Source organism: Ambystoma mexicanum, chromosome 10 (genome assembly GCF_040938575.1).
Source record: "Ambystoma mexicanum isolate Mex_15411 chromosome 10, UKY_AmexF1_1, whole genome shotgun sequence".
NCBI lineage: Eukaryota > Metazoa > Chordata > Amphibia > Caudata > Ambystomatidae > Ambystoma > Ambystoma mexicanum.
In genome coordinates, this window is record NC_090932.1 from 8,813,632 (window position 1) to 8,831,180 (window position 17,549).

The 17,549-nt window shown below is 51.1% G+C and overlaps 1 protein-coding gene across 5 annotated transcripts in view; it reads right to left on the bottom strand.

Annotated features, from left to right (window-relative positions):
- OPA1 (OPA1 mitochondrial dynamin like GTPase) overlaps positions 1-17,549 on the bottom strand; it is a 1,475,337-nt gene that overhangs the window by 503,571 nt on the left and 954,217 nt on the right. For all 5 annotated transcript variants that reach the window (XM_069617417.1, XM_069617415.1, XM_069617414.1 and 2 more), the window contains one exon: positions 215-355. In XM_069617417.1, the coding sequence (XP_069473518.1) occupies positions 215-355 (141 nt within the window). The remainder of the gene's footprint in view (positions 1-214; positions 356-17,549) is intronic.

Sequence of the window (17,549 nt, forward strand, 5' to 3'; positions counted from 1 at the left end):
TGCAGACCTGCTTCCATGAAAGACCTATTCAAGCAGATTGAGCTTCCATTCTCTTTCCTCTGAAGCTACCTATTTCAGCAGCCAATCACTGAATAAACACACAATTTGTAACAATCCGGCGTTCCAAATGACATCTGGTCATAATCTTTCTGTAGCATGGCATAGTAGCATGTGAGAGTATTTCTGTTCTATGCCATGAGGGCACATTCCTCACCAGCACTGGGTCCACTTCAACTCCCCGGGATTCCAGATTCTTCCTGACAGTTGTTACTTCATCGCTGGCTAGGTAGGCAGGATGGTCTTCATTAACTTTGATCATCTTCTCAAGTTCTGCTTTTGTTTCGCTGCGAATGACCTTAGAAAAGAAATTGCAGTGTTAGCCCTATGTCGAAATAGAAGTTCCTCTGGTATCAAACATTTTCTAGGACAGAAAAGAACAAACATTGCTTGAAATCCATTATTATATCGGTTGCAGCTTGTTTCCTGACCCTGGTGCCTAGCCTGGGGCCAATTCCTAGTTCCCTCACCCCAGCCTCCTCCCAGACCCTTGATTGGTTGGCTTGCTCCTTAAGGCTAGTTCACCAGGTCAGCCCCACTGCCCGTTGCAGCCCCCTGCAGCTAAGGGCCCCCATGAAAAGGGCAGCTCCCACAGTTGCAGCTCCAGAGGGTGTTAGCCGGTGTTCGCCATGGGAATATACAGCGCAGCCGTCAACCAACAGAGACTGTCAAGGAAAGCGGTATTTGGGTATTTTGCAGTGCACAACTCCTACTTTACTTGCTCTGTACACCCTACTTTTGGTTCTAGAGGTTACTGCTGCGCCACTGTCTGCCTCCACATTCCCTGTCTTCTGCCCACACTGTGTCCTGCGTTCCCCTTGTGGTGTGTTACCTGCTTGTGCAGCTCTGGGCTGTTTTTTTTTCTCTCTCTTTCTCTCGGGCCTTCCCATCACTGATCCCTTCATCAACATTTACTGCAGACAGCCTTTCACCGACATCCTCCGTCGTTCCCTCTCCAGACCTTTGGAACCCTCATATGGTGTCTGCTCTCTCGTTTCTCCTCCTCGCCATTAATGGTGGCATCCAATGGGAGGTCCTCTTGGCCGCCTTCCACTCCTCCATAGTCATCAGTAATGTCTATCAAAATGGTACCATTATGGTCCAGGGCTATCAGCCCAATCTCCTCCTTCTGGATAGGTGTCTTCTGCGTCTAATCAACTTACTCCCTTCTCCTGCCACTCCTACCTCCTCTCTGGCCCTTTTGCCACCTCCTTTCTCCTCCACCTCCTCTGCCGCCTCTCGGGCGCCCCCCCTCCACCTCCTCTCTGGCCACTATGCCAGCTCCTTCCCCCTGCTCTGCCCACGGTTGGGCCCCTCTGCCACTTCCGCAGGGTGTACCCCTTTCCTATACCCGTCCCAGAAGTCTTTCAAAAGTGGCAAACTGCTCCACGTAGCTACTCTCAACTCTCGCTCTGCTGTCTAACTCTCCTCTGACATCTGCCACCGCCTCAAAGAAATTGATGTCCTTGCTCTCACCGAGACATGGTTCACGGCCAGCTGTCACAAACTCTGACACTCTTCTCCCTGAGGGCTACAATATCCTACCTGAGCCCAGAACCAATCAGCCCAGAGGTGGAGTGGCCCTGATCTTTCCTGAATGGGTAATTGTATCTGTAATTCTCATGCAGGCCTATTCCTCATCCTCTATCTCCAATGGCCTCTCTCCAACTGTGGCCACCATCTACAGGCCACCTGGTCAGGTTGCACCCTTCCTCTCAGAATGGGCAGACCTCACCTCTTCTGGTCTCCTTCTCCCAATTTCTCCTCCTCCGAGATCTCGACAGCCACCTGGATGGCTCAGACACCTCCTATGGGCTCTTCTGCAACCCTTACGACTCTCTCCCTTTCCATTCTACCCTCTGGTCCGACACACTCTACTGGACACACCTTGGATGTTCCCATCTTCTCAGACATCTCTGCTCTATAACCCTCCCACTACTCCTCTCGGACTGACCATGTTCTGCTCTCATCCAACCTGAAGCTTCCTGTTCCCAGGCAAAGCACACCCCAGCACTGCCACCTTCCTTCTCGGTCATTCGGTCCATTAAGTGTCAGAGGCCGCCTTTGCCTCCACTTTCTCTGCTCCTCCTACTCATGCGGCTGATTCCCACTCTGACACAGCCCTTGCCAGCCAACATCTTACTATCTCCAACAACCTGGACATCCTTCCCCCTGTCATGAGGATCCGATAGTAGCCTACCTCCAAGTGCAACTCTTGGTATGACTCTGACTTGGCTGTCCTGAAACGTAAGTGCAGGGTAGCTGAGCTGAAGTGGAGGGCATCAAGCATTTCCTCTGGCAAAGTGGCCTGCCACCTGCTCCAAAGGCAATACAGACTCTTCTCTAAGAAGAGCGTCCATATTCATCTCCGACAACACGGCCAAGCTCTTTAAAATCTGCAAGGAGATGGCCAATCCTACTGCGGTCTCCACCTCTCCTGTACCCTCTAAGGCCCTCTACTCGGCTCTGGCCTCTCATTTCACCATTAAAACCCAGGACATCCTGTCCTCACTTTCCTCTTCCTCCCTCTCTCAGTCCCCGTTTGGTCACCTCTCCCACTCTTCTCCTTTCCTCCCTCTCTCCGTAACACCTGATGTTTCTAGACAAGTCCGATCCATAAAAGTGTTGTCCATACAGGTGCTCCTCTGCTCTTCCACAACTATCAAGGACCATATTGCCTCACTCGCTCCAGCTTTGGCCGATTTCTGTAATCACTATTTCACAACTGGATCTTTCCCCCCTCTCCTCAAGCACTCCCTTGTACACTCCCTTCTAAAAGAAAAAAAAGCCTTCCGACGAACCTTCCTATCCAGCACACTATCGCCAGATCTCCATTACTCCTTTCCTGGGTAAGCTCCTGGAAAAGCTGGTCATCTCCCAGCTAACCCTCCACACTGAATCTGTTGGCTGCCTACATGACCATCAGTCAGACTTCAGAGCAGCCACAGGTACGGAAACAGTTCTTCTCTACACCGGTGAAGATATGCCCGCCAACGTCAACTCCAGTTCTCCCGCTTTCCTCATCCTCCTCGACCTTTCCTCTTCCTTTGAAACATTCAATCACATCATCCTGATTATTCGACTCTGTGAGAACCTGGGCATCATGGACCAGACTCTGGCGTGGCTGAACAACTTCCTCTTGGATGGACCCTCCCAGGTCCAAATTGGGTCCTTTCTCTCCACCACCTCTCCCTCCCTCTCCACTTGTGGTGTTCCCCAGGGCTCGATCCTCCCACCCTGGCTCTTAAAGGTCTACTTTGCCCACCCGATTTCCACCTTCTCTTTTACCTTCCAGTGTTATGCGGATGACACAGATCTTTCAGGCTTCCCTTAGAGTCCTCTCCTTCCTCGCTCATTCCTGACAGCCTATCCGCGATCCAGAAATGCTGATCCTCCAATCATCTGTGCCTCAATGCCAGTAAACCTGAGATTCTGCTCATTGTAACCCCTGCTCCAGCTTTCCCTCTCGCACTCTGGCCACCCTCCTTGGTCCCTCTACCCTCGCCCTCCTCAGAGGCAAATGAGAAATTACTTACCGTAATGTTCTTTCTATGGATTCTTCTCCCCCAGATTCCTCATAGATATCCTCATCCAGCTCTGCTGCTTTGGAAAAATGTCTACAGGGGGAATAGTGGACCTCGACTCGGCCGTCAATCCGTCTTGTTCAGTGCTTAATCGTCGGCTCTGGACGTGACTCCAAGTATTGTATATATATACAACGTCAGTTCGCCCCACACCTGTTTATCTCCCTCCTCCCACCCCCCATGCCCTCCAAGCTCGACCACTGCATACGAAAACAGAGGGAGAAAAAAGCAGGCTAACCAGCCATACAAGGTTAATACAACAAAAAACTTCCCAAGGGAAGAAAAACGTTGTGAAAGACATCACAAGCTCTTTGAGCGGGCATGGATGGGTGGGGAGATTAGGAATCTGTGGGAGAAGAATCCATAGAAATAACATTATGATAAGTAATTTCTCCTTCAATGGATTGCCTGTCTCCCGCAGATTCCTCATCTGATAAACTCCACAAGCAGTGAGGGAAAGGAGGCTGGTAGAAAGTTAAACTAACAGATTTTGAAGCACCGCCATGCCAAAACGCGCATCAGCTCCAAGGGCAACATCTAGACTGTAGTGTGTAGCGAACGTGTGAAGTGAGCACCATGCCACCGCACAACAAATATCCCTAACCAGGACACCTCTTTGTAAGGCAGTTGATGCAGAGATCCCTCTAGTCAAGTGTGCCCTGATGCCAAGAGGCAGCTCCCTGTGTGCAGACTGATAGCACTACCCTATGTACAAAATGAATCTGAGCGATCGTGTTTCTTTCATTACTACCAGGCCTTTACTGGATAGAGAATAGACCACGAAAAGTTGGTCAGATTCCTGGAATTCAGACGTCCTTGTGACTTTCTACGTCGGGTCCCTTTTGGGATCTAGTCAATGGAAGCACACCTCTTCCTTGGAAGGCTACAGAGGTAGATAGAAGACCAGCAGGTCTACGGCCTGCGGTAGATGAATCCCGGACACCACCTTGGGTAGAAATCCCTGCCTTACTTTCAGCTAGACCTTCTCTCAAAAGAACCGCAGGAAGGAAGGTTTGCAGCGAAGGGCCTGCAGTTCACTAACACACCTAGCGGATGGTATTGCCACTAAGAAGGCTGTCTTCAAAGAGAGCAACCGCAAAGAACAGGTATGCATGGGCTCAAAAGGAGTCGTCATCAGGAAGGTTAGAACCAGATTAAGGTCCCAATCTGGAGCAACAAAGGGAGTTGTCGGAAATCTGTTTACAAGGCCCTTCAGGAATTGAGCCATCACCAGGGACGTGAAATATGAACCCTGATCTGGGCACCTTTTAAACACAGACAAGGCCGACAAATATCCTTTGACTGTGGTAACCTGAAGGCCTGTTGAGGCCAGTGACAGAAGGAACTCCATTACTACAGTGGTGGTTCAATCTAGTGTTACATGCACCATGCCTCAAATCTTCTCCACCTGTACGCGTACAAAGATCTTGTAGATGGTCTGCGTACAGGCAGAAACACCTCAAGCAACTCCTCAGAGAGGTCACAGTCATCACCTCATCCTCTTAGGAGCCACGCATGTAGGTTGAAGGACTCCTGGTTCGGGTGAAGCACCCAACCTTCCGACTAGGTTAGGAGATCTGGGCGCTGAGGCAACTAGAGAGGTGGGCAGATGGTCAGAGTACCATGTCCTCCTTGACTAGTCCGGGGTGATCAAAATTAAAGTAACTCAAAATCTCTTGAGCCTACGGAGAACCCAAGGAATGACAGGAATCAGAGAGAAGGTGCAATGGAGTGGGAAGGTCCAATCCACCAGAAACGCATCCCCTAGCGCAGCGTTCACTGGGAATTCCCTTGAGCAAGACTGTCTGCACTTCCACTGATGGTGTACCCCAGCGAGAGAAGACCTCCTGTAGGACTTCCTGGAACACTTCCCACTCATCTGAGACCGTGCTCTGCCTGCTCGGAGCATCCGCCAAACTGTTCTCTGTCCAAGCCGGATGAACTGTTGAGACCGAGATACGAGTCTCTAATAGCCAGAACCACCGCTGCATCGCCTCTCTGCAGAAGGGGAGGGAGCGTACGCCACCTTGCTTGTTCAGGTAGTGCAAGGCCACCGTATTGTCAGTTAGAATCAGAACATGCTTCCCCCTTCAGAGACAGAGCACACGCTCTCAGGGCTAACCGGATGGCCCGCAACTCCAGCCTGTTAATGTACCACCTGGCTTCAATTGCTGACCAGTGGCCGTTCACCTGCAAATCCTCGTAGTGAGCGCCCAAACCCTTCAAAGACGCATCTGTGACCACTTGGGCCCGAGGCCACAGAGGCCAGAAGGTCTCCCCCGCCATGAGATTGCTACTGTCAACCCACCAAACAAGGTAGTGGACCACTGCCCTGGATACCTCGAGGGAGTCTGAAAAGGGTTCCAAGGTACTGAGACAACTGGCCCCGTAGGAGCCATTGAAGAGATCTCATGCACAGCCTAGCCTCTGGCGCTAGACAGATACATGAGGCCTAAAAGGCGGAGGAAGGAAGCTGCTGGTAAGGTGGCGTGGTTCCGGTACTGGTTCACCATCTGCGTAATGCTGTTGGCTCTCTCCTCTGAGGGGGGCCCTTCCACAACCAAGTGTCTAGGACTGCTCCGATGAATTTGAGCCTCTGGACTGGCGTCACGTGGGACTTCAAGTTCAGGGAGAAGCCCAGCCTGTGGAGTAGCGAGCAGGTGTCCTCCAGGTGAGACAACTCACTCTGCCGACTTCCCCCAGATCAGCTAGTCATCCAGGTACAGGAATACGTGGACTCCGGATCTCCTGAGGTGAGCTGCGACTACTGCCATGAGCTTGGTGAAGACCCTTGGAGCAGAGGTCAATCCAAAGGGAAGCACCTTCAACTGCTAGAGTTCCCTATGAGGGATCTCTGGAACTTCCTGTGCTTTCGATGTATCAGCGCATGGAAATAAGCGTCCTGCAGATCTAGACACCAGCCAGTCCGATTCGAGAGAAAAGAGAATTTCCCTCAACGTTATCATCTTGAACTTGTCTTTAAATCAGGAACTTATTCAAGGCCCCGAGATTCAAAATGGGACGGAGACCACCTCCCTTCTTGGGCACAAGGAAATACAGGGAATACCAGCTCAATACTCTCTGCTAGGGTCATACCTCTTCCACGGCACCCTTCAACAAGAGGGCTCCGAGTTCATCCTGGTGCTCCTGTCCCAATAGGCTTGAAGGTGGTGGGGGTCGGTCCAGAGGTTTCCTTAAAAGGGGCAGACAACAGCCTCAACGCACGTGCTCCAGGTTTCAGAGGAAATCTCCCACCCCTGGGGTCAATACTCTGCCAGCCGTCGCGCCATCCGGTAAGCCGTGGGAGGGGAAAATCAAAGCGGCTTAGAAGGCGGAGCCGACCCCGCCGCTCCTTGTTGGCCTCTGGAAGACCCGCTGTCCCATACGGGGTGCGAGAAACGCTTCAACTCTTGCCTGGGCTGCGGGAGCTGAGCCTTCCTGCCGTAAGGCACATAACTCCCATAGCTTCTGCTCCTGAAGGCGGAGCTGAAGGCAGGTTTGGCTGGATAGGCAGCTAGGCCCAATTATTTCATAGCGATCTTGGAATCCATACATTTCTCTAAGGAATCATCTGCCTTGAGGTCCAAAAGAAGTTTGCCTTCGAAGGGCACATCCAGCAGTTTGTTTTGGACATTAGGCGAAAAGCCTAAAGACCTGAAATAGGCCTGCCTCCTCAATGCAATCGCAGATGCCATCGAACGGCCCACGCAGTCGGCCACGTCCAGGCTCGTTTGAAGCGCCTGCCTGGCCACCTCTTTCCCATCCACCACCAGCTGTACGAAGCAGTCTCGCATTTCCCTCTCAGGGATATACTGAATAGCATTTTACACTGCCTTCCAGAGGCCGACTGAGTACTTCGCAAAACCACTAGCCACGTTTGTGACTTTCAGAGCCATGCTGCCCGATGTGAAAACTTTCTTGGCCATGGCAGCAATTCTCTTGCCTTCTTTATCAGGCAGCAGATTTGAAGATGCTGGTCTGGTGGAGAATGTGACAGCTTGTATGACAAGACCTTGCTGGGAAGGGTGAGAAGACAAATGAGGGGTCTCCTCTTGTCAGCCTATAATTTCCAGTCATGGGGGAGCTGACCGCGGGGATGGAGCATAGAGGCGGCCAGAGAGGCTACAGGTTCGGCACTCGCTGGATTCAGAGGCATGATCCGTTCTGTAACCGCACCCTTATCCAGTATATCTCTACGTTTGTACCCTTGGACTGCCACTGATGAAGCCTGCAGTCCCAAGGTGTCAACCACCCTCTCTACCAGTGACCTAAACTTGGTAAAGGTGTGGCTATAGGGTTGGCTTTGCTGAAACTCCAGGTCAGGTAAAGTATCCAGCCTGCTGGCATCGTGAAGCTCCTGTGCCAGCTCCAATACCGGAGCCTGATCGTCGAAATAATCGATGCCCCCTGAACATGGGATCGACTCCTCGCTGGTCATCGACACCGAAAATTGATGACAGTGGCGAAACAAAATAAATAAAAACTGTCCGGGAGAGCAGGGTAAGGGATTTGTCGCCGGAGCCGAGGGCTTGCCCTTTGGTGTAGATAAGGTGACTGTCTATGTCAATCGAGGCTGTTGTACCAGGACAGTGTCAGAGACGCTCAAGCCTTGTTTTGCGCAGGAAGGCCCTGGCATCAAAGGTTTCCATGCCTTCTTTTGCATTGAGCCTGAAGGCTCCCCTGACACTGATGGCATCGGCATTGAGGCTTGTAAGGGGTCAGTATTACTGAGCGCCGTTTTTGCTTCTGAGGCGTGCTGCTTGGGGCGGGAGGTCGGGGGGACACCCACGCCTGCAGCGGCATGTTTCTGAAACATTTCAAGCATGGAGACCTTGAAACGTTCCCAATCTTCACGAGTGGTCTGCCCATCCGAAGGCTTACCTCCTTCCGTAGACGAATCAGAGTCAAAAAATCTATTTCTGATGAAAATACGTCAAGTAGAGTCGAACACTCGATCACTGTGTTCCTAAAGCAGCGTGTCAAGCATGCAGAAAAAAGTAACTGAAGTGTGGGGCGTAGTGACGTGACGATGAATGACTTAACGTCCGGAGCGGACGATGACGGATTGACTGCCGAGTCGAGGTCCACTAAGTCCCCTGTTCAAATGTTTCCAAAGCAGCAGCGCTGGATGAGAATATCTATCAGATGAGGAATCTGCGTGAGAACGGCAATCCATTGGAAAACCTTGGGGTCATCTTCAAATCCACCCTCTCCTTCTCTCCTCACATCACAGACCTTGCCAAGAAGGCCCACTTCCAGCTGTGCCTCCTCAGAGGTATTCTACCTTTTCTCACCTACCCCCAGAAGCTCACTGTCTCCAGAACGCTAATTCTCTCCAGGCTGGACTACTGCAACAGCCTTTTTTTATTTCTCAATCTGCTAAACTCTACTCTTCATCCCCTTCAACTAATCCACAACGCACTGCAAAACCCATCTTTGGCATCAAGCCCAGGGACAGCAGCTCTCCAGCCCTGAAATCTCTGCACTAGCTCTAGATGGCAGTAAGGATCAAGTGCAAGACCCTTTGCATCTTCCACAAGGCTTTCTGGGGCCAGGGCCCGCACTATATCCAACTCTCTCTTCCTAAATAGTTTCCTTCTAGAGCCTTTTACTCGGCTACCTCCAACTCTGAGGGTCAGATGTTTCTCCAACCTGAGAGTGGGTGGGAGGGGGACTCTCCACTGCAGGTGCCTCCCTATGAAGCGGCCTACCTGCCCCTCTCAAACTTGATCCAGACTACCTGAAGTTCTGGAAGGTGCTCAAGACCGCTTTTCTCCTCTGCCTTCTCTCTCTCTATTCCTTGCTAACCTTCCTGTCTACTTGCCCTGACTGGTTGCCGGGTATCCGCAGAGTCTCACAGCGTACCAGGCTCCTCCATGACCAGTCTTCCTGCACTGCTTCCGGGGTTTACTGCACACTTAGGGGCTGTAACTAACTCCTACTGCCCCCTGCCTTCCATGCACTTACCCAGAGCTGTGCTGCCCTGACTGCACTTTCCCCTTCCCTCTCCCTCTGCCCCTTGCACTTTGTTAGGGAGAAGTCTCCGTTTAGGCTGAATTTCCTAACCTAGTGAGTACCCCAGCAGCTTTGCCGGATTTCTGGAGTTTGTTTTTTTCTCCTGCCAAGAGTGAGACTTTTCCTCACACTCTTGGACATGATTTGAGGGGTTGCTTTGACTGTTAATGTGTTTTATGGGCTATGGGGTCTTTTACTCCATAGGGTCTCATGTGTTTTTACTATGTGTGTTACACAGCACCCTCAGTGCAGTGACACAGGGGTGTCATAGTGACACCCCACCATAGACTCCATACCCTGGGACTGACTACCGTCTCCCAGGGCATGTAAAGTCACCATTGGCTTTACTAGTCCCAAATTATGAACAGAAACCAGTACAAGCCATCATATTGTGGACGTACTGATCGGGGCAATTCGATTGCCCCGGGGTCTGGTATTCGAGGGAACACGTCTCCGGCCCCCCTGATCGAGTTTTGACTGGTGGCAGTGGATACTACTTTTTATATTCGACCGCGAATATATCTCTATGGGATTTTCCCATTGTTCGAGGCTACCAACTTTATTTAATTCCTATAGCCTCGAACATACCGCCGGGTTATTTATTTAATATTAATTCACTGGTTGGTATTTTTTGCCAGAACTCGATTCTAAAATGGCATTTGTGTTCTCTTCTGTGACTCCAACCCAAGTCGAGCCATTTGTTCCACTTTTTGGCGGGCTTCTCCACAGAAGCCTCCAAAAGTGGTGCCACTCTGTCTGGGTACCACATGGGGTGGGGGAGGGGGTTTAGGCACCCTGGACGGAGATGCCTTGGCAACTCAAGTCTCACTCTTGTGTAATTGGCCCAAGTGGTGAGCCAGCTGGCTCACCACTTAGCATGTTTGATTGACAGCTAGGCTGAATGAATGGGGGTTTCTTGCATAAAAGCAGGGCTTTTGGGACTGGAACTTCAGAAGTCGCCACAGGACCTGAGAATCCGAAGAGGGAGAAGCTGAGCCGACCTGCAACAACACCACCGGTGGAGCCCTGCTGAACTATCTCACCACTTCCCGACGACAGAGGAGATCTTCTTGCCGGAGAGTCTCTTCCCCTTGAGCTGGTGAGGACAACCAGTTCGCTTTCCTTTTCGCCTACCAGGACGTCTAGTGGTCGAATTGCCCGTGCCAAGCACCCTGGCAACCGGATAGCCACTTACCACTGAACCGCGAATAAAAGGACCACTCCTTTGAATCGAGAAACTCCGCGGCTGGTTTCTTCCCTGGCAGCACAATAACCTCCTGCTTTCCTCCCCGACGAGATCTTCTCTTCTGCCGGACGAAGCACCGACCCGCTGCCAGGAACAACTGCCCCCGCTGGAGTGTTCTCACCATTTCTAGGTACTGTGTCCACCTGGCCTCCCTTTCTATAGATTGCTACAAGGTGACAGTAAATCCTTAACCTTCTAGAATGGGCTGGTCTCTTCACCATCTAACTGGTCCCTTTCTGTTGGTCCAACTCCTTTCTGAACCTTTGAGACTTTTGTGCACTTTTCAACCGTGTGACCTTGGACACATTTCGTTCGGATCCTCTTAAAGTGGGTCTGGCTTTCTGAACTCTAACTTCACGGTTGTATTCTGCCTTCCTCTCTTGCTGTGTTCTTGTAAAGGTGTTGGGATCTGTTTCCATTTATGCTCTGCCTTTCTCTCCCTTTTAAACCAAATCATTAGAGTGCTATCTGCGTTAAGCGCTCACCGCTGTCTGAAAATAAGTGGTGCTTTACGAAAGACTTGTCTAATATACTTTTTAGGGAGCGTATATACTTTAGTGACTGTGTTTTTGAACTTGCTTGATATTGGTGCCAGTGTGTTTCTATGGATGTGTTTTGAAATAAATAATTATATATCTTTTACACCAAAGCTCTGTTCAGTGTTAGCTTGTTCTACTGTATTTACCTGCCCTATGGTGTATGCTCTGTATACTGCCTAACTCTTCTTGAGAGAAGTCTGACTGCTCAGCCACAGCTACCAGGTAAATCTGGGTGGTGCAGACTGCTACCAATTGGGTTTACTGCTAACTCCTGTGGTCTTAAACTTTTTGCAGTGGTCCCTAAGGGAACTGCACAGGTTTCTGCCCAACACACTTCTGTTGTCACACTTGCACGATCCGAATGACACAGGCCTAGTAGGATCACTGTCCTGTCTTCTTTCGGTCACCCCACCTTCCATGCCTTGTGGGACCTAGAAACACTTGTGTACAGGTGCGTTATAAATACCAAATCATATATCATATCATATCATTCATGAGATTATGGGACTGGAGCCATACGACCAAGGGCAGAACCAAGCAATGGACACAGTACTTGTGGAAACCCAGCCCCTACCTTGATCACACATTTGCCTTTTTTCCATATTCATTGCCCCATTCAATGCGTTATTTAACCCACACCTTTTAACCTTATACCAGACTCGTTTTTTCATCCAACCATTTGTTTCTTTCTTTTTCTCACACGTTTATGTGCAACTATTCCATGTGTTGTATCCACCCTAGCACCATCCCCCGGCATGCCTTTCCAAGGCTCAAAGTTCACCCCCTTTCTCCTCACAGCATTAGGTGACTCCCCCTTTTCAAACATGTGGTCTAGCATTTTTTCTATCCTTAGGATGTTGACCTGGCTGCATTTTTGCAGAAAACATAGTTCTCTATTCTGTTCTCTCTCCCACCATGTTATATTATGGACGCCTTTAATGCTTGCACCAGCAACAGAATATCTGATCTGTTCTCCACCCTCACCCTCATGACAGGAGACATCTGCACCATTCCACATCAAGGCGACATTTTGCTCGCTCCTCTCATGGTAGCCCAACACTGTTAAGACACTTTCTGCACACTGTCCTCCATCTTTCCTCGCTTGTCTCATTTTACTCCCCTGCTCGCTCTCTTCGCACCCAATCTCTATTCCTTCTAGCAACACCTTGTCCTTCTTCCTAGTGCCCAGTCTAGCTTTGGCTCCCCCTCTGTTTTGGCCGCATTACACTGGAACACTCTAGCGCTCGTCTACGCTTCCATCTTGTCCTATCCTATGTTCGGCTCTCACTTGCGTGGTCATCTTATGTCCACCTAATGTGGCTCATATTAGTCATGCTCATGCTCCACATATTGTACCCATTTTCAGCGCTTTGACATATAGTGCTTTATAAATACAAATAAGATACAAAAAATACAAATAAACTCCAGGCTTCTTTTTAAGAGGCTGTAGTGCATGTACATATGCAAATGGCTGGACTGTGGAAGAGGGCAGGGCTTCTCTATTGGCCCACAGAGAACCTCATCCAGATAAAGTACCACTTCTGCCCTAAATTTTTGTAATTTCTATGTGCAAGACAGAAAGTGCTTAACTGTACCTCTGGTGTGAGGCCCTAAACCTTTTGCTATCCCCAGACTGGTGGACCAATCTCTAAATGATACGTCCACATCCACAGACTTAACAGGGATGCAACTTGGATGTGCCCCTTCGAGATGCTAGGCCTTTCAGGGTGAGGAGCATCACAAAGCTACACTCTCCACTATGCAAATCTTTTTGAAGTTATCTTTGTGTACTCATTTTGTTAGTGTCGGATGTAGCTATATATAAGAGTAGGATTCAGCTTGTTCACCGGCTAAACCTTATTCTCCTCGTGCAAAAGGAAACAAATGAAGCCATATATGTTCATGCCTTCTGCCTACCTCAGAAGGATGGTAGGCAGAGCCGAGACCAGATCGCTGAGACACCACATTTGATTGCCAGATGCAACCCCTGAATGCAGTAAATGCAGATCCACAGAGCCTCTTTCCCCTCCCCCAATCCAGTGTGTCAGACATTTCCTCTGGAGGCTGCAGAACAGATTCAAATGTTAATTGGGTTTTCTAGAAGGCAACCAGCAGTTCACCGAGTGCAGTGCACAACTGTTTAGAACATGATCAAAAGAAGTGAGGAGGAGGAGGTTTACAAGCCGCTTACAGAGGATAGACAGTGGGACAGGCAAGCAGCTTGCCAACCTCCCTTGTGTTACACATCGTACACACAGCAAGAAAGTGGAGAGAAATTGGGTGGCTCACAAGGCCCGCAGTAATGCTGGGGAACAATCCACCCAGGAGGATATTATCGCAGCACTGCAGTGGGGTCATGACAGTGCTGCCTGATATCAAAATGCCGGCAGCTCGCTTTAAGTCCACAGCCAGGCCGCCCCCCCTTCCAATAACATGATTAGCAAACACTTTCACCAGGTGAAAAAACACCACATAACTTGCATGAGAATGGAAGAAATTGCTCGGAGGAGGTGGAACCCGGAGTGGAGAACCCTGACCAATCTGATCACCAAAGGATCCATCGGAAAGGACCCAAACAATCGCAGGCGTCATTGGGACAGCTAAGGTTGCTTACAGAACATAAAAGAAGGCAGAGTGGGGGAGGGTCAGGAAGGAGGCTTGAGAGCTAGTGGAGAGAGAGCGTGAGAGGAGGTGATGTGAAGGACGATGCAAAAAGCATGCTGGGTCAACAGCTCAGAGCTGGGCTGGAGGCAGAGGCTGAGAGGAGAAAAGGGAGCACTGAAGAGCCTACCTTGGGATGTAGCCCTGCACTTAGCTGGAGCCAGAGGACAAGATGGTAAAGTAAACCAATAACAGCCTGCGACAGGCTCACGCCTACTCAGGGATCTTTGGCTGGTAGGTGAGAAAACCTGAGGGGTGGGTGGCCAGTGGCCAGAGTCATTTCTGCTGGTAATCGTTTTAGGGATCCCCGGACATTGGGGGATCACTAGCTGTTGCAGAGCAGCCAAGAAAGCATGACAGGGCACTATAAGCTTTCTGCCGTCGAGTACCTCGAGACAGCCCCAGCAGGAACAGGGAATTCGCCCCATTAGATTAGACCCTTGCACCTATTGATTACACCTCCATTCCGACACAGCTGGGACGCAGTTACATCCCTGTCTTGTTTTAGTTGCACCCCTGTGGTCCATATCGGAGTTCCTCCAACCCATACCTCCGAAGGCCAAGGAAGGAATAAGTTACCTGTAACTCCAGTTCTCCAGCATGGTTCTGGCATGGATTCACATGCTCATGAATATTCCTTGCCAGGTTGGGAATCCTCGGTAAAAATAAAAGCAATTTCGTTTTACCTTGAAAACTGCATTTCTCCGACAAAAACAATCACTGTCCTTTGGGTGATACTGTCCCCATCCAATAACAGTCATCTCCTTAAGCTCCATCTTCAGATTTGGTAAAGCACCCAACAGTGTCCCCATTAAAGGGCATATGCACTACCTTGGACAGGACATCCGCACTTAAGTTAGTGACCTTCAGCCATCTGGCGGAACCCAGAATCCACAATGTCCACCGCAATGTCCAATGCCACCGTAATGGCGTGGTCTGAGGCAAACTCCCCTTCCTGGAACAGGCACAGGGCCTCAACCTTCTTCCAAAATGGGCCCAAGATTATACCAGAGCTCCCTCTCGTAGTGGGACAGGATGGCCAGGGCATTGGCGGCCTTGGCGGTGGAAGCAGCAGCGTAAATGATGCGCTTTCCCACTGCATCAAGGTTCTTTCCCTCCTAGTCCGTCAGCACCATGGACGAGGACGATGGGTTTGAGGAGCGCTTCCTGGCAGCGGCAGACACCACTGAGTCTGAAGGATGTACTCTCAAGCACCTGGGGGCCGAGGCCGGGACCCTGTATTTCTTTTCAAGCCTCTCTCTTGGGGGGAGCTGTACTTGGTGTCTTCATCAGGGCCAGACCTTCCTCCCAGATATTGTCCAGCAGAGGGATTGACACAAGAGTCTTCCGTGAGGACTCGAGGCGTTGGAAGAGAAACCCCTTTTTCCTCTTCTGCTCCAGTACCAAATTGAAGAGCGAGGAGGCTCGAGAAATCATGGCATGAAAAAAGCCTACCCGATCTGGTGGTGAGGCACTGGCGGGCTTGTCGGCACCCAGCGGTTCCGCATTTGTCGGGACATAGTCGCCATACTCGTCGGTATGAGTCACAGTAGTGTCAATATCCGTAGCAGTGTCGGTGCATGGTGGTTACTATCAAAGGCCGGTGGGTTGGCTGCGGTGGTGCCGGCTAAGGGTTCGACCCTGAAGGCTCGCTTCTTTGTTGAGCCAGAGCGGGTTCGAGCGGTCGCCCGTTAGCCCCGTGTGGCCTGCTGCTGAGGCTGCCTTCCTAGCCCCGTTGGGCTCCAGTAAGTCTCCTTTTTCATTGTTTGGCCTTTGCCTGCGCTCCGTGCGCGTTTGTGCTGCCCCCTGCCCCTCCCTCCTCCTCACATCCTGGTCCTCCTTCCCCTCTCCCTTCCCGCCCACACCCCCCTCCCCTTCCTCTCCTCCTGCCTTTATAACACCACCCCCCCGCCGGGCAGCCCCCCTGCCCAACAGGCCCCTCGGCTAAGGGCACCTTAGGCATAGGGCGGCTCCTACGGCTGCGGCTCCCTGTGTGTCTGCAGGTGTCCGCAGGGGGCGCCAGTGTCGCCTTCTATCTCCAGCTTCTGCCGGCCCACCCCCACCTACTCCTGTTCACCTCATGCGCATGGTGCCTTCACCTCACTGTCTTCCACAGCTGTGGCTACTTGGGTTTTTTTTTTCTCCCCTCGCAGGTTTCTCAAACTTAGGTGGCCTCTCCACTGGGTGTACCTAATACGCATTTACTGTTTTTCTGAAAAGTGGCCTCCTACTCCATGGTGCTCTCTATCTCCTCTAACTGCTTCTCTATTGACTATCCTGCTCTCCTCACTAAATCTGGTAGGAAAAAGTTTAAAAAGGACATCCTGGTCTCCAACCCAGGCCTCCCTATCGCTGACACCTACACTAGTGCGTGCTCCAAGGAAACTCTTACTGACATCCTCTTTTTTGTGCCTTCGCCTGACCTATGGACCCTTCATATGGTCTCTGTGCTCTCTCCTTTCTCCTCTTCTCCCATTAATGGTGGCACCCGTTGGGATGTCCTCTTGGCCCCCTTCCACTCCCCTAAGGCCATCATTAATGTCTACGCTAATGGGACCGTCTTGGTCCAAGGCCCTCAGGCCAACCTTCACCTCTTTGATAGACGCTTCCCATGCCTCATCAACTTCCTTTCCTCTCCTGCTGTCCCCCCTCCTCTGTCCTCGTCTACCTTGCCTCTACCCTCCCTCCCTGCCCCCTCTCTTGCTCCTTCTTCACCTTCTTCTACACCTCCGCAGGGCGTACCTCTGATCTGTACCCCTGCCCGGAAGTCCTTCAAGGATGGCAACCTTCTCCACATTGCCACTCTTAACTCTCGCTCTCCCATCAAACATTCCTCTGATATCTGTCACCTTCTTGAGGAACTGGACCTGGATGTCCTCGGTCTCACTGAGACATGGTTCACGGCCAGCTCTGTCACCAGCTTTGACACTCTCCTACCTGACGGATACAAGATCCTCTCCGTGCCCAGGCCCAACCGTGCAGGGGGGGGTGGCCCTCATCTTCCCTGAGTGGATTCCTGCCACTGTCACTCCTACGCAGACCTACTCCTCTTTTGAGTGTCTTGTCTGCCGACTCTCTCTCTCTCTCTCTCTCTCTCCCCTAGCCATTCCCTTACAGTGGCTACTATCTATCGGCCACCTGGCCAAATTTCCTCCTTCCTCTCTGAGTGGGCTGACCTCTCCTCCTCACTCCTGGCCTCAACCACTCAACTCCTCTTCCTTGGTGACTTCAACATCCACCTGGATGCCTCCTGTCCCCCCTCTGGACTCTTTCAAGACCTATGCGACTCTCTCTCACTCTCTATTCTCCCATCTGGGCCTACCCATTCTGCAGGGCACACTCTTGATGCTCTGATCTCTTCCGACCTTCCCCTCTCCGTCCCTCTCTCCACTCCTCTCTCCTGGAGTGATCAATTTCTCCTATCCTCCCACCTCACCCTCCCTACCC